Source organism: Harpia harpyja, chromosome 4, assembly GCF_026419915.1.
Source record: "Harpia harpyja isolate bHarHar1 chromosome 4, bHarHar1 primary haplotype, whole genome shotgun sequence".
Classification (NCBI taxonomy): Eukaryota; Metazoa; Chordata; class Aves; order Accipitriformes; family Accipitridae; genus Harpia; species Harpia harpyja.
In genome coordinates, this window is record NC_068943.1 from 72,954,861 (window position 1) to 72,975,026 (window position 20,166).

Consider the following 20,166-nt stretch of genomic DNA (forward strand, 5'->3'; position numbering starts at 1 on the left):
GAAAAATTTCTTCACCGAAAGGGGCGTCAAGCACTGGAACAGGCTGCCCTGGGAAACAGTTGAGTCACCATCCCTGGAGGTATTTAAAAGACATGTAGATGTGGCGCTTAGGGACATGGTTTAGTGGTGGACTTGGCAGTGTTAGGTTAATGGTTGGACTTGATGATCTTAAAGGTCTTTTCCAACCTAAACTATTCTATGATCTTCACTGTTGTATTAATTGTATCACACCACTGTTTTAGAAAAGAGTGAGCATTAGGAACAGCCATCACAAATGTTGGAAACATTCATCCCGTTTGGTAAAGGATGAAGCAACAGCCTCAGCATGAGTGTGAGGGAGCAGTGTGATACATAATGAAAGCAGAATGGACCGCCTGTGCACCTCAACTGCCTTGGGGCCAAGTCCTGCAACTTACAACCATGGAAATTTATTTAAAATGATGGTGTCAAGTTCTTCCTAAGACTTAAACCTCCCCCCCCAACACCCAAAACAAAAGCAAAAAGCACCAAAAAGAACAAATCAAGTGAAAAAAGAGTAAAATCCTAACCCTGACCTACTTTCCAGAAGGGACCGAGAGGAAGGATCAGGAGTGGGTCTGGCAAAGTAAGATACTGTCCCCTAACAAAGGGGGAAGGGACAAGGGAGAGACTAGTGCTAAAAATTCCTTCCTTCCTTCCTTGGTCTGTGCAACAGGCCAACACTCAAGTGTGGTCCATCCAGGCTGCACAGGCTGGATTCCAGGAATTTACCCAGAATGTTTGGTCAGAAATCATATTTTGTAAAGAAACTAAATCTGGAGCTGAAGATACAGAAAACCAACTTCATGATGGAAGAATACAGTCTATGCTCTGTCTTTTTTCCCTGCAATAAAATCTCAGAAATGGTTATTCCAATTCCTATTCTCAGCACATGAAAGGTAATTATGGGGTGGAACTAAGTGCTGTTGTCCCTCCCAGGTTCCAGCTGTCTGATCCCCACTTCTCCTTCTCCTCATCACCCTGACTTGGAGCTGGAATTTATACTTTCCAACCACCACATCACATAGTTCCTCAAGTTTTCAAACCAAAATTGAAGAGCCCTAAAAAAAAAATATTACTTCAGGGAAGTGAGCATTCTAAATAGGTCTGCAAATAATGAAAAGGAGCTCATATTAGGTGATGAAAAGCTACTCTGATATAAGTGAAAAGAATCTAATTTTGAAACTGCAGTTTTACTAGGGGGTAGAGGAGGGCGGAGAAAGTGTGGATGCCTCTTTGGGAAACGAAATGAAATGAAGAAAGCTACGTGTCAGTGAAAGCTCAGACCACACAGCACTATCTAGAGATACTAACCACACATCTCTCTAACAGAATTAAGCACTGCCCACTTAATAAGCAGCTCTTTAAATGGCTGCTATAGCAATTTAAGCTAAAAGATAGGATTTTGCACAGAAACAGCTGAGAAAGCCCTCATACAATCCGTTCCACTGATTCTGCTTGGTGGGATACTAAACTTCTGCTAAGACTTAGGGACAAAGGGGAAATTCAGTGCTGTCTTAGGTTGCTGCAACTAGGTATTAAGCGCATCTAAATTCCTGTCTCAAGCTACACTTGCTTTACAAATGATTCTACTCTACCATGACCACTGCGTGGATGGTACAGCCCTGCTTCCTCCTGTGCGGCAAAAACGCCATTGAATTTGAATGCCATGGCTTACTCTGCTTTCCCTCATCTTTGCAATCACTTGCCTGAGACCATCTGTACAACAGGCAGAACTGCACTGCTGCACCTTAGATCGGTGGGTCACTGCCTTTCACTCCTTGCACTTGACTGATGTATTTTCTCCCTTTGAAAATTGCTGTGTTGTCATGTGTACAGCCTGAAGCTACCTGTACAATCCTGCAAGTCACAGTTCAAGAATTGTATGCATGTGCAGGTAAAATAAGAGAAAGTTTAATTCATATTACCCTTCTCCACAGCCCTCTGGGCTTTGAATTTTTTCTTACCCTTGATAACCTCAATCTCTTCCCTCTAGTCTAGAAGTTTCTTCTTTCCTGTTCTCCATGCCTCAGCTTCTTATTTTTAGTACATTACCTCAGGATTCATTCCTGAACATCAGTATTCTAAAGGGTATGTGTTGTACACTTGACATCACTTGAATAAGTTGGGTAGCAGGGCTTACATGAACAAAAGAATTGTGGCAGAAAAAATGCAGGTCTTAAGTCACTCCTCAAAAATCTACATGTTGTGACACAGGATTACCCTGGAAACAACTGGATTAGGAAAAAAAAAAAAAAAAAAAATCAAAATCCTGGAACCAGTTTTCTGCTTTAAGGGGTTCACAAGGTTCTTGGCAGAGCTCTAGTAAAACTGAAAACCTCAAACATCCCACGTACTATCATATTCCTGCAGAAGTTCCACTGCTGTGAGGAGAACAGCTCTGTGCTCAGGATCTCGGATGTTCAGTTCATCCAAATCTTCTTCTTCTAATAGCTTAAAGGTATCCAGATCTTCATAACCATTGAACAGAAAAGTAGGCATGTGCTCCTGCATGAAAGGAAAGGAAAAAAAAAAAGAAAAAAAAAGAAAAAAAAAAAGCAGCTGTGAGACAATATATTTATTTCAACTTATTCTGTCAATAAAGATACCAGAAGAGATTTTTCACAACCAGCAAAAAAAGCAGTAGCTTAGCAAATGCAAACCACTGTATAACAGCAAAATTATAGGATTATAGTTTGTATAAACATTGGTCAGAATTCAGGGAGGTAGCTGTGCCAGAACTAGAATGCTGCACATATATTTGTATTTGTAACACACTGTATTAAATGGCCTGGGTAGCATGCTACCTGGATGCACAATAAGGCACAGCTCTGTATGAAGAGAGAAGCACAAAGGGTGAACAACAGCTGCACCAGTTTATCCCTAGCTCTTCTGAACAGAAATGTGGAAAAAACCTTCCTCTTTAAAGACAGGATAACTATTGTTATTTTACACTTTTTGCTTGCTTTTGAAGTGTGTTAGCTAGTAGCCATACTATGCAACGATTTACAGTCTCTGAGTGCATACAACTTGCAGCCTGCAGCACTTCATTAAGCCTGACAGGCAGTTCTGCCTGGCCTCAGCTATTTTCACTCTGCAGCTAAGACCTGATTCTGCTAAATGGTATCACGATCCTTAGGATTATGTATCTGGTGTGCAGCTTTCAAAACTAACAACTCCAAAGGTGTGGCCCCCTTCCCACAAGGAAAACTGAAGGGTAAACAGAATGAGAGAATTTGGACCTTTAAGTTGATGCGATCCAAGAGATCCTCAACTGACTTGGGCTGGGGTGGTCTGCTTTTGCGGCGTCTCCTGGTGGGCCGCTTCGGCTTCTCTTCCTCTTCATTTAACACGTCCACATAGATAAATTTGAAAGTGCCAACTTTGTTGTTCAACAGGCCCATCCAAGTGCCCATAGGGGGTTTGCTGATTATATCAATGATGTCACCTTTCTGCAGACCAAAGAAGCAAGAAAGGCATTTAGGTATGCTTTCTGACGGATATTCAAGCAAACACACCCACTTTCTCTTAGATTTTCATGTACATAGAATGGACAACACTCTTTAGGTTTCAAAAGGTTAACCACAGCTCTTGCAAAAATGTCTGATTATACTTGTTTTACAAATGGAAGAAAGGGGAATTAAGTGACATGCCTAAGACCACAGAGCAAGTCAACAAAAGAACCTGGAATGGACCCCAACTGTCCAGATTCACAAACCTGCTTACACCCCAGTAGTGCATCACTGCTGTTTTGTACAAATGTCTCTCAGCTGGGCAACTATCTGAAATTGGTGCAAATGAGAACACGCTCAGTGTATACGGGCACAATCGCACATCAGATCTCCTGCGGAAAGGAGGTGTATGCAGAAGGAACCATGCAAGACTGTTGCTTTTCCTAATGTGCTCCTAACCATAACAAAGAAACGGATGCACAACTGGTTTTGTATCCTTAAAGAGATTACCTTACATACATCTGCTTTAATAGGAGTTAGCTGCCCTCGGAATTTTAAGTAATGAATATAAGGAGTCAGATAGTTTGAATTGAATATTGCACAACTAAAAATAACAAAAGCTGATATCCAGAAAAATTAAAGGGGGGATGGCAACTCACAGTCAGCAAAGTAATTAAATATTAACTCAAAACAAGTTATATTAACTGAAATGCCTTTAAGAGATACTATGTGCAGGTGAATCCACATTTCTTTCAAGGATTTTGAAAATTTTTCCATTGATGGATTAATTCATTGTGTATTTTTCCAATCTTTCAAACAAAATCCTTGCAAAATAGAAATGAATTTGTGGCACATTTTTTTCAGAAACTGAAGACACAAGTGTCTTTCCCTGGACATGGAGAAATACTAATACTTACTTATGTTCTATAACATTTTGCTATAATTCAAGCAAATCTTAAATGTATCAGAATAAGACAGGTCACAGGGCTTCAAAAAACACATGTAAACTCATAAAAAGACTAAGAACTGTATAGTTCTTGAAGAGAGCTCTTAATTAAGACTTTTGCCAAAATAAATGTTTGTCCCCTTAAAAACAGATATAGCTGGTACCTTGAGCTTCAGAGAGTCTGTATCATAAGGACTTGGAGTAAAATCAGTGTGAACCCTGGCTCTTCCACAAAAAGGTCCTCTGTAAGGAGGCTCTTCATCATCACCATCTTCTGATTTCACGCTCTCCCTGTTGCTGGTAGAGGAGTCTGTTGTGCTCACCGTCTGACCACCTGTGTGAGAGACATAGTATCAGTCCACAGAAAAGAATCTCTTTGTGAAGAACGTTCAGAAACAGAGGCAAGACAGAAAATGGGTCTTCCTTCTACAAAACATAGTAATCAAAGTTAAGTCCTTAAATGCTGCTACTTCTTATATACACATGATGGGAGAGTTAATCTACTTTGCACTCCTGTTCTCCCAAATTCAGCTCCACAATATTTAACTGAGAAGCTGTTTAACTAGTGTCTCATCTATAGTACATCACAGGAGATGACATCTTTCTGGGAAGTTTTGCCCACAAAAAGTGTAGTGGTGTGGGGAAAATAAGCTCTGAATCCTGCTTGAGGGTCCCAGAATCCCCCTCACATCCAGAAATTTAGTATTACGGCAACACTTTGTATTGATATTACAAAAAAAAAAAAAAAAAAAAAAAGCAGACGATTTTCAGAACACACTTTCAGTCACTTAAAATGGAGTTTTCTCTTCAGTTTTTTTTCCCTTGGTTTCTATTGGTCAATAATTCATAGTGAAGCGAGTTCACACGATCTGTGTCCCACTTTATCTCTACACAAAACAGAGCTTATCTTAACCAAAGAGGTTTTAAATAATACTCCTCTAAGTAGTTAACGAGAGAACCTCAAGGTCTCTCTGGAGTGGGGGGGTGGGAAGGCCATCAGAAGTGCCCAGGAGAAATCTAGTGTAAAGATGAGCTGTTTACTACTGGCCAAGGATTGTAGTTCTCACTCCAATCATTTATATCGTAACAGCAGGACCCAGCAGACCCAGCCAGAAAGCAGGATTTTACTTTTTCAGGGCTCTGTATAAACACAAAGCAAAAAAGATCGTCCCTGCATCAAAGAATTTACAGTTCTTTGTAAACCCTTAATGACTAACCCATCAGCCTTTCTACTTTTTAACCACTGCTTCTGCTTTGACTTTCTCTGATTCTGCTTACTGTGGAGATCTCCGCTCCCTGAAGCCACGGAAATGGAGCAACGCAATTACAGTCAAACTTACTCATTGAGCTCTGACCGCTTAAGGAACTCCTCAGGCTCTCTACTGAGCCACCGGCTTTCAGCTTGGGTTTGTCCAGGGAGTCAGTGTCCGGCGGTGGTGACTGTGGAGAACCTGGCATGACCCCAGGGCTGGACTCCTGAAAGGGATTGAACCATTTCAGTTTGGTAAACAAACACAGGCACTGACAGGAGCTGCTCGTTCATCTCCAAGGAAAGAGATTCTGTTTTCCTGCTCTCTACCAGACAGGATGAAACCTTCTGTGTTTTATCTACTCATTTAATGGTACTCAGCTGTGGCGGAAACCCCACTTTATTAGGCATGATAGCGGGGGCAGGAGCAAACAGTCCAGTCTGAAAGAGCCAGCATTGTAAGTAGAAAGAAACATTACACAAAACTCCTAATTCAAAGGTTTTAATGACACATGGTATTTTTGCCAGCAGTACTTGCAAAACAGCTAACGCCAAATTCAGCTTTCTGAATCAGGATTTTGTACAAAGATGAATACAAACAAATCAGACAATGCAAGTGAGACACACAGCAATGTACATTTTTTTTTGCAGTGAATTGTTGATATCTTTGCTCATTTACCTTGAAGAAAAAAAGAATTAACTAGAAAATGCAGCCTGTGTATAGCATAAATACTCATAAACATAAATGCATAAATATAAAAAAAATTGCTACATGTGCAATAGGTGAGGCAATTTCTCTTCTCCCTCAGTCATGCATTACAGGAAATCAAAAAGGGTCTTTCCTAAATTGAAATTCTGTCAGCCTCTGTGAAGTAGTTAAAACAAAGCAGCAGATACTTGTGGCCAGAATAGCTTTTGCTTGTTTTTTTCAATGCAGAGATACTGGCACACAGTTTCAGTCATGACGACAGGAAAGTACAAATATTCTAAAATGACTATACCACAAAGTTTGGAAAAAAAAAAAAAAAAAAAGAACTCTAGCTTGCATACAAGAAGAGTTTTTGTGGAGAGGTGTGGTCAGAAAACTTTTAGATGAAAGCTATTATTTGCATGCTGCAGAATCATCAGGAAAAAAAGTCATCCCAGCTTATGACTTCAGAGGTCAAGTCAATTTTGGAGAGAGCTACAGAGCAGAAGTATTGCTAACTCACTGTCAACCGATTTCTCAAAGCATCCCTTTCTTAGGCAGGCTTTGCAGAGGGGCACTGTAAGGCCAGTCAGACACCAAAGCATCTCCTTATCGGTATCAAATCATGTTAGACCTTAAAACGTTTTAACTGTAAATTTAAATTAAAGAACCGTAACTGTAGCACTGCCCCTGCTTATGAATAAGTATGGCTAATAGTCCTACAGGAAAGGGGTTTTAATGTTGCAAAGCATTGCATAAAACTGGTCACCTTTCTGCCTCTCTATACCGTCTCCAGATTCTGCAGTTGGGGGTTGTTATTTTGAATGTTACGAACTGCTCCTTTCACAGGCACTAAGGCTCTGCATTAACACCAAAAGGCCGATCTGGTGGGGCAGGACTCCTTTCCCTTTCCCCTTCCTTCTCCTTTCCCTATGGCTGCAAGCAGCCCCGGCCATCCAGTGGCCAATACGAGGCCACTTGGTGGCAATATCAGCCAGAGAGAGCTCTGCCTCCCCAGCCGCTTTCCAAGCTCTTCCTTACACATTTCAAGGGGCAAGACTGGTTTTAAAAAAATGCCAAAGGATTTTTGACACTCCACCAAAGCAAAGAACACAAAGCATACTGAAAGGGAAAAAGACGGCAATTGTTCCTAGGCCACTGCAATTCAAAGCCGAATTTACAACTAATGTACTTCAGCTTTGCCTTTAAGAATAAGCTATAAAAATCTGTAATGAAAGTATAATAGGAAAATCTTCAGTGGGATGCCCCTTTCTGACTACATTGTGCATCTGTTTTAATGGGTTGCTGCAGTGGGCAAGCTATGATGGAGAAAAAAACCTGTAACAGCAGAGAGGAACCCTGTATGTGAAGTTATGCTGGGAATTTAAACTAAGGTGTAAATTGCAGATTAAATATACTATTGTGACCCTGTGTCACAGACCAGTTCCCTTAATAAATAATGATGATAGATAAAGAAATGGAAATACAGAGCGAGATGTGTAATGCCATCAACCACAGGCTTTTGCTGATGAGCTATTTGAATGAAAATCTGAAAATGCATTTTCATGGTTTAGCATCTATAGGAAGCCATTTCACAGTGAGGGATTTTATAAGAACATAGGAGTAAGCCACATGACATAGTCTTGTTAGAAATTTCTTCAGAGATGCCTTGAAGCGTAGGAATCAATATTGATTATCACTTCTACGCTATTAAGTGGATTCCATTGCAGACCTTACATACCTGCTCAGACAGAGAGCTGCTGTATTTTTTAGACATCCTTTTCTTCATGGTTTCTTTTACAGACTTCACCTTTTTGCCCAGAGATATACGGGAGGCAGAGGGCGATTTGATCACTTCTTTATAAACAAAGTCTCCTTCTTTGCCCTGCAAAATAAAACAGGGTTTAAACCTATAAAATAGAAGAGCCATATTTTTCCTCATTCAGCAGTCTGCAGGCATCCAGGCAGACACAGGATGGCAGCATGGTGTCCTGTTTACTGCTCTAAATTCACTGTTGAGACCTTGTGCAAAACCACTGTAGCAGTCCACTGTACCTTACTCCTAAGGCCTGACTGGTAACCTTTACTGCAGGTACTGTGTGTAGATGTGCTGGCATCTGTTAGGATGCCTTCATCTCTTTGAGTTTCAGGTAAGTATTTGACCAGATAGAAAACTCCATGGTTTCAGGCTAAGCCCTCCTGACAGGACATGCAACAGTAGTTGTGGCTCATGTTGGTCAATACTACATGTAGTTTTAACAGGAGTAAAGGTACCTCTGAGATCCTAGCTAAATACGTACCTGTGTGTGTATATATATGGATACCTACATTTGGCTACCAAACTTTACTTTTTATTTTCAGACAGGCATTCAGTTAACCTCTCTTGATGACCGTCTCTGTGGTTTTACTGTGGATTGTTTATAAAAAAAATGAAAAAAAAGCTACTAAATCCATCAACCATGGTAGAAGGTTACACTTGCACAGCTATTCTTAAGACACACAACAAGATACTGCCGAACTAAATTAGCTGGTCCATATATAGCGGATGAGAAAGGCCAGCTGCTTTCAATGCATTTAACCTTTTCTAAACCAGTTTAAGATACCTAGCATTTACTTATGCTACAAGCACATGTGAAGAATTAACACGGATCAGTTGACATTTTGCCAAACTTCTATGACTCAGCCCTTACTCAAGATTGTCCAGGCAGCACACTGAACATGGTCTTTTGTTCTACAGTGTGTCAGGAAACCACAGCAAAGCAGCTCTATTAGAGCTACCACCAGCACCCTCCATTGGCAAGGGTGCACCAAAAATCACAAGACAAAAAGGACCAAAATCTGTTTGGCCAAATAGATTGACTACTGAAGTTGGTCTCCAACTTGGTTCAATAATCCTTCTGAGGACCATTTAGGTACATAAGATAACAAACCCTAAAATAAGCGTACACTATATTCTACATGAAAGATTTATCTTTTTTTCTAAATTTATGTATGTTTGCTACCTTACTAATGTTCTCCTCAAAAGTTTTCCTGAAATCCAGCTGATACTTCATTTCTGACAATTCTATATTTTTTCCTTTACAAGTTGTTTGTGATTACAACTTGTTTGGTAACTTTTGGTCTTTTAGCAGAAATTAAGGACAGCTCTTTGCCTTATCTTTTTGGAAGAAAACCTTCCACTTAATGGACTTAAAAGTTTTCAAGAAAAAAACCTTGATCTGCATACATTATTCTGGTGCACTGCATCTCTCCCATTACTGATGCTAGTAGGCAAAAACGTAACATCTAGATTTCACGCTTTCCTGTATCAAAACCAATCTGAACAAGAGATGCCAAAGTATCTATGTTTAAAGATAAACACTGTAAGTTTGGAAGTTAACTTTTTTACTGAGTTGAAAATTGATGAATAAAATAACCATCCCCAGTTTTGGCCAACTTAGGGGTAATTTATAATGTTAAAAAAAAAAATCAGAAAAACAAAAACAACCCCCAAAATCCCAGCTGACATGAAAAATAATATAATACTGGCATACAAAATATTTCACAATTTAGACTTGATTTAACTGAACAGAGAAGTTATCAGAGCCAATGTTGAAACAGAAAAGAGAAACATATATGGACAAAAGGAAAAAATGCGTTGGCAGTTTCATTTGATATAATGTTCTGGCTCATTTCTGTTTTGTTATTTTTGGCCACAGACTGACCAAAAGTAACACCGGGATCAACATAAGTAACATAAAATGGAATTAATTCTCAGGGGAGGTGGATTTTTTTATTTTTAAACACAAAGAGCTCTCAGATCAATTGTGCAGCACGCAGCACAACGGGACCCTGGTCTACTCCAGAGCTCTTAGATACAATAAGAAAACAAATAATAAATCTCTTACATAACAACTTCCACCCAAGCAACCTGTAGATCTTCTGCAAATGAAAGTGTGCCTCATCATTCCAAATAGTAAATATTTTTACCAAGAAAGGATAGTAATCCTATGTTTTGCCTGGGGTGATGCTCTGAGGAAGTCAGACATAAGAATAGCCCACAGATGTGCCCCCAGATCTGTGCTTTGATCACTTGTTCCTGCCTCTTTACACATACGGTATATAAATACTTATACACACATGGATATGGGTGGGTATGTTATTCTCAAAGCTAAGGAAGTTTGAGGTTAACAAAGATACTCTGTTTTCTTGGATCCCCAAACTGTTATTACAGACCTAAATTACACTTCGGTCTATTATAACTCTATTGCACATTTCATTTTATGCTATTTCAAGTCTGTGCCTTCTTGTCTTAAACTCACCATTTGGTCAGAACTATTTCCAATATGAAGGGAACGATTTGTCAAGTCGAATCCTCCAAAGCTACAGGTTCTCTGCAAAAAAAAAGGATGGATACAGTTCTATCACAATGATTAGCTCACTCAAAACATCTGTGATTCGGAAAACAGCAGTGAAAACACAAATGTCTGCAAAAATGGAAACAAACAAACAAAAGGATGGGAGATAATAAATCAAGAAATCTGTTATAAAGCAATTTGAGTCATTTGGCTTTTCCAGAGACAACTCCTTGGCCTAAGGTCTGCTGCTGTTGAGTCATCTATTGCCTACTCTTTAAAAAGAAAAAAGACTTTTTGGTCCGAGGGAACTGTTGATCTTATGGATCAAGTTTTCCAGGGTGCTGGCAACTCCACCTCAGCGCTCCCACCTGCCTTCATAAATAAGTCCACAGTAGCACTGAAACAGAGAACCACCAATCTTTTAAAGCATTGAATAACCTACCTTCTGGGAATAGCTGCATAGACTCCATTTCCACTGAAATACAGGGATACACTAGAGGCCTTGTAGGGCAAGCCCTTGATAAGACAAGGGAAAAACCAGCCCAGCTATCCATAAGTCTTGTGTCCCCAGAGACTCAGCAAGCCCTGACTCCAGATTAGGTATTTACCATCACACCTATGGTGGTACATAGCAGCTCAGCTACTTCTGGGAGAAAATACGCTATGTTTACAGTGCCACAATCACCTAGTAGAATGACTCGGTTTTGGCTGAATGCACAGATGCAGTTTATCATAATCATCCTGAATAAAAAAGAACATCAGCACTATGACACTGCTTCCCTCCCAAGAGCAGAGAGCAACCAAACTCAGTACAGTTGCATTCCCACAGCCAACCACTGTTTAACTGTGGCAGATGAGTCTCTGCTAAAGCTTTGGTATCACTTGAAAAAAGACCAGACACTTAGGGGGCTCAGAGAGAATCCAGCTTTTACTTTGCAATCCAAAAGGTAAAACCTTTGACTTTTTATTTGGCCACTGAACAACCAGCTGCACAGTACTCAAGTACCTGGCCCTGACAGCAGTCTCACAAGGCAATCCAGGGAAATGAAGGCATGGCAGTTACAATTTACTTCCCCAACTTCAACTCGGGGCTCTGAGTGTGGGTTGTGAGACAGGCAGATGTCTATTGTAAGTATTCTCTTCAGAGTTAGAGTTGAGACAAACAGGAGGCAGAAGATCAACCACCTGTGAACCGTAAGTTTTTAGGGCCTGAACTACCCAACAGAGTAACTCCGAACACACCTTAAGACTCAGCTAAGCATCAGATCATACCTACAAAGGACTGCCCAATCAGTACAGTGAGTGTGTACTTGGGAGTCAGTGAAGACCCACCACCTGAGAACTACCAGTCTGCTTCGACACTCTTAGGAAGAAGCAAGCTCTATAAACTGTGCCACTTAATAAACAATTATATCAATTAGTTCTATTAAAGTAAACATTCCTCCTGCCTTGTTCACTGCTAATCAGCATGCATATTAACAGCTTTTAAAAAGTCTTCTTTTCTAGCTTTTATGTTAGGTGCTGTGCACCTACAGTGCTTGGATGACAGTTTTTGTACACACCACAACTACTAGAACTCAAAGCCAGCTTTGTCTAGGCCCCCCACACATGAAAAAGAGTGCTGTGATGTAGAATTTTTTTTAAGTGTTTTTTTCCAGAATGCAACGTGACTATGGCATAGCTTTTAAAATTGTTTTTGGAAAGCATTTGAGACCAACCACAAGTAATAAGATCAGTTTTTAAAGCACAGCACGTTTAGCTATGAGTAATGTCGTCCTTCTGTGAAGAGTCCATTCTAACTAATCCTACAGCATATGGTAATCCCAGCAACGAAGAGAAGACATCTGGAACTGCTCTGAGCAAACTTGTCTGTCAAACCAGCCAGAGCTCCTCCTAAAGCAGTCTTCTCAGAGAGCAAAATATCTGTTGGTTAAAAGCTTCTGAACAAACATACCATATTAATGATGCTTATTGTTTCATTATGGACCTCCCCATATATTTAAATTTGACTTCCGCCTTTGGATTCTAGTAGTGACCCTGGCAATACTGTACCAAACAAAAGGTCTGTGGATGAGGAGAGGGATATTCAATGGAATGGCCATGCAATTAAAAGTATTATCATTTTGGAAGAAAAGAAAAACTGATGTGATTTGAAAATTTCATGCATGTCCAGGTCACTGAAACAAATATAAATGACAAAAATGAATGGCAAGGCAAGACAGAGTGACCAGTTCCACTGAATACATAGGCATTGCAATTTCCCTGAGGTTGCAGCAAACAAACATTAAGTGTTTCTAGGAACAAGGAGTGGCATTAGTTGAAGTTTGCCAGCTTTTGGCAGTCTCAGGAAGAAGTGTGCTGAAAAAGCTAGTAAAAGCAGCATGTCTCCACCATTTATCCCATTCAAACGAAGATGGAGGAACAGTTGACCAAGTTCCTCAAAAACAACAAAACGCTATCCATTTCTTCTCTGTTTGTATCTCTATGAATAAGCCAAAATCAGTCCAGATGGTTTTCATAATGAAATTACTATGGCGACACTACTTATTAGAACTGAAAACCTTGTTTCTGTCATCTATATTTACAAAGACAGTTAACGGTATTTTTAATTATGGGGCATCTCTAGCATGTACGAGTATGCTCTCTTGCCTGAGATACCCCTATTATTCAACCCACAGAAGGATGAGTAAGGTTTCAAGGTTTCTCTTATCATTGTAATATCCTCACGGGAAAACGTCTTTTGAGTACAATGTCTATGAAAATAAACAGTACTCTCTGAGTGGCAGGGCAAGCAGTCAATGCAGAAGAAATAGTGAAGCTGCCAAGACAGAATGGTGGTATTGGGTAGAAAAAAACCTATCTGTTTTGTGGCCAAAGAACAAAAAGTGAACCATGAAGGCTTGCTCACCTCCCACAGGTTATTCAAGGAGACTAAGGCTTTGAATCTTATATCGAGACTACCTCACACCTGAAGAAATAGAAGCAGAGACCTCTCAAAATAAAATCTGTAGTTCAAGAGAAAAAGCTGTTTCTACCATATTGTTCCCTGGAATATCTTGCTTAATGTAATGGGTGCACTGCTGTTTCCACCCACTGAAGTAGGGAACATATCTACATTGTCAACTAGACAACAGACTAGCTGGCTCAGCTTTGGAGATCTGGCTGGCCCCAAAGGCAAGCTCCTAGGAAACTCAGCATCATGGTTAAGGGAACTGTCAAAACTGGGTCATATAATCAGGAAGCATCTTTGGATCCGTCTGAAGTACTCAAATCACTTAATTTCCCATTGTAAAGCACAATTTCCTTTTTTGGCTACCCCTTGTTGCCTTTCCACAACGCTCTGAGGGAAGGTATCACCTTCACCCCATGCTAGAAAGAAGGAGCAGTGGCTGGGGACAGAGCAGAAGGGGCACGTCTGGTGGTGGTGTGCAGCAAGCAGGAGGGCAGTGTCCGCATAATGTAAAACCCCCTGTCTTTCTGCAGCTGTGTGTGTAACAGAGAATACAGAGCTGGGTGGGTGAATTGATGAGATGCAAACTGAGAAGGGAAGGGCCAATATGAGGCAATGACAGCAGGAGAGAAACAGAGCACAGTTGACTAAGGATGCTCTAATCCTCTGAAAATTTTGTTCATCTCTCAGTATCCCTTTAAGAGAATACTGACTCCCAAAGCATCACAAAGAACATGTTTATAGCATCTCAAAGCTCCTCTGTTCACCAGCGATCTCAATTTCTGCACTAGATGAATTTAAAAAGCAGCATTTTGTCGTATTTGCGCTCTCTCATTGAGTTACTCTGTACACATCAAAACTGCAAACTCAACAAAACTCTTCTCTGACGGGATTATATCAAACTCTTCCCTTACAGCTGAATTACAGTGCTTAAGAGTTTCTAAGCAGAAGCACTGGATTTTAGTTAAAAGTATAAAGCAGAAAGTGTTGACTGCAACCTCACAGAAACTGGAAGACCACCTTCATGGCAACTCTTTGACTCACAGACTTTTGGTGGATTCTCAAGAGAACCCTTTTAGTACAGCGATCCACTGTGGCAGCCCACTTCCTCTTGGCCTCCTCATCCTCCTCCAGCAGGCATCTCCTCAGGTCCTGCTTGTCAGCCTTGCTCAGGGTCCTGTCAGTAACGGGACGCACCAGCTGTGAGAGGTTGAGGTGACTGTACAGGCTTCTCTCCACCACATAGGTAATATTGAACTCGCTGACAGAAGTGCGCCCTCGTAGCCTTCTGTTTGGGAAGCCACAACCTCCACCCCCTTTCGTTTTGTGCCGCAGTAATTGTAGGTCGCAAGTTGCGGGGGATGCTCCTTTCCTAGCAGGGCGCTGGCAAAGAAAAGCTCTGGAACAGGAATAGTTAGTATCCATTTTCTTCAATCGGATCTGCTTCCTTACACTCTGAATCTCCTCCAGGGACACCAGAAGATGGTGCTTGTGCCTGTTGCTGTCATAAAAGCAAATGCTTTCTGTACTTACCCCATGGCTCAGCGAGCCGAGGCTCTTCTTCATTTCCCCATCTGTCAAGGAGCGGCAAACTTTCTGGGTCTTCTCCTCTTCTGGGTAAGAGAAAAATGTCCCGAGTTTCTTGGGAGGCTTGATAAGGCCACGGCTATCAGTTTTGCTGAAGGTCTTCACCAGCTTCCGGTTAGCTCCCCACGTATCAAGACTGCTGGATGAAGGAGAAGTAGTAAGTGAGTCCGAGTCGTCCTCTGGCTGCTTTTCACAGGAACTGTCAAAGTAGAATTGCTTCTTGTGAACTCCAGAATAAAGTGCCGATCTGTCATCCAGTATAGGAGAGTTGTCAAGTGAGTGCTCTTCCACACCTACAGGGGACAAAAGCAGCACAATGCATGTCATCGTTCATAATTCTCCAAGATGTTTCCCTGTAGAGCCTTATTGTATTTACTTAAGATATCATCCACTTAAAATGGAAGAAAACTCTTCCTGATATAAGCAGCCCAGAAGGTATTTGTGAGTGGATAAATCTGAAGCAGTTCCTTCCTTCCATTTGTGAAGTGAGAGTTCTGGGATGAGTTAACAGTAGAGAGATGACAGCATCCTGTAAGTAAACTCATCGTTATTTTAAGTTTCTCTTTTATCTGCAGCTAAGTAAGACCACAGATGCTCTCACTAAGAACATCCTTAAAAGCTGGAACTGGGATCTGTTTCTCATGTTTTTCTTCTGATACTTGCAAATGATGCTCAGCTCTAGTGAGATTACAATAGGTCAGAAGTATATCCAGGTATTAAAACCCAAACAAGTATCTCTCAGATCCAGTTTTCCAATACCCAGTGTTGTTGCTGCTGCAGAAAGCAGTATTTTTCCCAGAAAGTTATGGAGCTGAGCTCCAGGATGAAATTAAAAGTTTGAGGTTTTCGATAGATGAAGAGGCACCAATTTTAATCACACAGAATTTACTTAAACAGATGTAAAGAAAAAAAAGGTAGGTCAAATTGTGGGTGTGCCAATTTCAACAGTGTCCTGGTAATGACAGAAACACTTGGTTTTCACCAAATATATATTTCACAGAAAGGGAAGAAGACTTTTTGCAATGCAAGTACTGGAGGTGGGCAAACAGCCAGGTCTCCTTTTTGGAGTGGAGAGAATGGAATAAAGGACCTGAAATTGCAAGTCCTTTTCACATTTATCTTTCAAGAAACTTTTCTCTGGTGTTTTCTTCTGAGCAAAGTATAGGCTCAGGTATTAGATGCAGTAACAAGGAAAGAGTCAAACAAGAGCACACATCCTCCTCAGTCCTGCCTGACAAATTTCACAGCATTCATAGGTATGTATCAGAAACACACAAAGAAATGTGACTATCTATTTCTTGTCTGACCCAACTTTGCCTTCATCTTTGATTGCTTTCATGGTCTTACAGCAGAGCTAAATTTGAACCATTACCAAAATACCTATGATTTACTAAACTCGCTCATTCAGTAACAGGGGACACATTTCAAGGTGAAAGAACAATAGTTGCCCTGTACAGGCTTCCTCTCCCAGCTTCAGTTCACTCTGTTGGCAAAACATATTTGACCTATATTTGCTGAAATCTAAGATGCTATTTTACCAAGATAAAAACTCGCTGTGACAGTGAAGGGATAGTGGATCACATCTGACACACAACTTTCACTCTTGAGAATTTTTCTGGGGTGGGTCTGTAGACTGGAGACTGATTTTGACACCACTTTCACTGGACTGTCCAACTTGCTCTTTTTCCCCTCTACTTCTCGATTTGAACAGAAAGTAGACATTCTCCTGGGACTGAATATGTGCTGATAAACAATTTTAGTCCACTGAGTAAATATGTTTTTAAACAGCTTGTAAAATATGCATTGTGTGTCAACACTGTAACAGATGTTATTTGGAGTGAGTCCATGACACAAAGCCATAACGACACAGATGTAGATGTGATTTGTTTTTAAATGCTATATAAGAATGCTACCCAGGAATTAGGAAGCTTCAGTTATTTAGCTTACTAGGAGCAGACTAATACAAAAGACACATGGATTCAGATATTGGCACATTCTAGTATCAGATCATCCAGATGTATATTTAGTGTGATAACAGAGTCAACAGTAGAAATGTGGGAGAAGGATCTGGGACTAGTGTACTTTTCTTTAAAAACAGGAATGTGTAAGGGAAATTTGGCAAAGTTGTTCTTTGTGAAGAATTTTTGAGGTGGATTATGACGAATCTTTCTTCTGAGGAACTGCACGTCAGTTTTCAAACCAAGCCTACTCTCACACTTTGTTAAAGGCTGTTGAACACTGATGAATTTATTGGAATTTTACTGATGTTGCTCAAATTTTATAGCCAACTCCCCAAAACCTAGCCATGTCGGATTTCACATTACTTCACATTCATAACACGGGTTCTAGGAACAGCAGCAAGCAGCTCAAGAACCGATCCAGTCAACCACAGGTAACTTGGAAGGCCAGACAGCAATCCCCAAATCTGACCACAGCACTTTTTGTAATCTTGCAGAGCCCTCTGACATATCCAAATGGGAATACAGACCTACATTATGAGATACAGGATGGACAGCATTTATGAAGCACTTCTAATTTGCCACATGAAAACTTGGGTGTGGGTAGAAATTACTGAAAGAAGAGTCATAGATATCTGCTCCTAATGCAGACTTGGCTACTTAAGGGGCCTTCTACTTACGTAGAAGTTATAGAGAAGTAATCCATGTTGTTATTTAGCAATAACTGGTTTTGCTACAGTTTCTCAAGAGCCAATCTACAAAGTGTTAGATAAAGTGCAAACTCAGAGTTACGGATAATTCATTCAGAAAAGCCTGGAGTTAAAACAGAGAAGACAGGCAGGAGATGGAGAAAAAAGGAAGCAGAGCAAATTTTTTTTTGAAACAATTGTTAATTCAGTGATTTTTCTGTGGGGGGCAGACGTGGAAAACTGTGGACAAAAAAAAACCTGGAAGGAACTGGGACACTTAAGTGAAAGACTGAAAGAGAAAAGGAAATACAGCGGTGAAGCGCTGTAAGAGAGGGAATAGAGAGCAACACAGACAGTTAACATGCTGATGAGAAAGTCTGGTCACACTGCAGGAAGGCATCTGCACGCCCAGCGGCCCCTGGGCTGCCTGCTCCTGCAGCTGCTCCCACCCCGGCCTCCGGCTGATTGCTCCCTGCAGCTTTTCCCAGGCCCACAGGGAGGAAGGGGGTAGGAAAGGCCTCTCTGGGGTCCCTTCCTCAGAGTCGGGGAAAAATGGCGCTGTTTTGTTTGCCCTTTCTCATAAACCATGGTTTTGCTTCCAAGGTAACTCAGCTTTATGCTCACCCTATGAGGTGACAAAACCTTTTCAGAGCAAGACAGCTGCCCAGTCCAGAGCTCTAGACTGGCCGTGCCTTTCACACCAGCCCGTAAAACCATCATCACGCAGGAGAGACACAGGCTAGATCATAAATCTGCCAACAGCTTCCTGCCACATACCCAAGAAGATGCACACATTCTCCTTAAATGCACTAGGAAGGAATCATAATACGGCTCAGGTCACTGCAAAGCTGAGGGGAATTGGCATAAGAACCCGGGAAGGCCACTAACATAGACGGGTGCCCACAATTCCAGTGAGGACTCAACCAGGGCTGTCCAGAGAGGCTCCTGAGGCTCAGGAGCCGTTAATCTGGGTGCTCACACACAGATACCGGTCATCTGGAGTTAATTCTGCAGTATGCCATTCCCAGGGCCTGAACTCTGCTTCCCGTTTCCCCACCCTCCTCCTCCTCCCCCCTCCTCTCCCCCTCTCTCTTGGCAGCAGGGCTCATTCAGGAGCCAAACTGCAAGCAGGCTCCCCCAGAAGTAGGAGTTAATATTACACGAGGCAGTCGCTATCCCACAAGAATGTCTGATAGAGTTTCTGTACTTTTGCCACAGGATGATGCCATGTGGTGCAACCATACCACCAACCAGCTGCTACCCTCCCAGAACTAGCAAGAGCTTCACCTGTGTGCTGTTCCAGGCCTTGGAGGAGGGAGCAACGTGGTGGTCGCTCTTCTTAGCTCCTTGCTGAGCCTGTGGGGCAGCCGGCTGGGATTGCTCCTTGTCTCATTCCCTCCCCAGCATGGGGCATAAAACATGAACCAAGTTCTAATCTCTTAATGAGGGACTCTCCAGCACTGCTCTGGGAATACCAGGAGATCAGCAGTAACCACATCCTAGGCTGTCACTTTCCTCCTTCCACAGTCTCAAAATGCAATTACTTGGGTAAGGCATGCACCATAAACAAGGCAGTCTTTCCTATCATCCCTTAAGAACACTCCACCCCTCCCTCCTCCAGCTCTCCACTTTCTGTCCCCTCTCAACAGAAACATGTATTCACACACGCAGTTTTAACCATATGCATGTTGCATTTTACCTTCTGTGCTGGGTTTTTTCATTTCTTCCACTCTTATGAGTTTCTTCCTGACTCTGCGAGTAGAATTCACCAGCTTGTGCAACCTCTTAAACTTCACCGATTCCTCTGTTTCATCATCGGATTGTTCTCTTGACTGGCAAAGAAACAAAGGGAATATTAATAAAATAGTAGTTCCATGGCTTGCTCCTTGAAGTCAAGTTAACCCAGCTCATCTGCTGCGCTGTGTCAATGCAGCTCTGTAACTGGTGTTATATTTTCAGCTCAGGTCAGACAGAAACATTTAAATTACTGAGGGTTTTCTTTTTTTCTTTTTTTTTTTTCTTTTTCTTTTTCTGAAAGCATGACATACCATTTTGATTTCTAAATCTGTGCAATGTAAGATCCTAGGCATTAAAATGCATTCCTTCCCTTGTCTTTCTTCCCATGCATTGTGTAATAACTACTTCCACGTCCTCTCTCAGTACGTTTCAGGCAGGGCTCTTTCCCAGGGCTCTTCTTACCATACCAGTTATGCTCCTGTGGTTTGGGTCAGTCACTGGTCTGTCTGGCATCTCAGAACTTGCTGTTTAAACCTGGTTATAAACAGCTTCTCC

The 20,166-nt window shown here is 41.3% G+C and overlaps 1 protein-coding gene across 5 annotated transcripts in view; it reads right to left on the reverse strand.

Moving 5' to 3' along the window:
* Positions 1-20,166, reverse strand: part of LOC128140631 (SAM and SH3 domain-containing protein 1-like) — a 575,076-nt gene that overhangs the window by 13,287 nt on the left and 541,623 nt on the right. For 4 of the 5 annotated variants that reach the window (XM_052784771.1, XM_052784772.1, XM_052784773.1 and 1 more), the window contains 8 exons: positions 19,574-19,706; positions 14,685-15,520; positions 10,655-10,726; positions 8,095-8,238; positions 5,757-5,892; positions 4,581-4,750; positions 3,261-3,470; positions 2,376-2,526 (listed from right to left, as the gene is read on the reverse strand). In XM_052784771.1, the coding sequence (XP_052640731.1) occupies positions 2,376-2,526; positions 3,261-3,470; positions 4,581-4,750; positions 5,757-5,892; positions 8,095-8,238; positions 10,655-10,726; positions 14,685-15,520; positions 19,574-19,706 (1,852 nt within the window). The remainder of the gene's footprint in view (positions 1-2,375; positions 2,527-3,260; positions 3,471-4,580; positions 4,751-5,756; positions 5,893-8,094; positions 8,239-10,654; positions 10,727-14,684; positions 15,521-19,573; positions 19,707-20,166) is intronic. The other variant, XM_052784774.1, reaches the window with a different exon arrangement.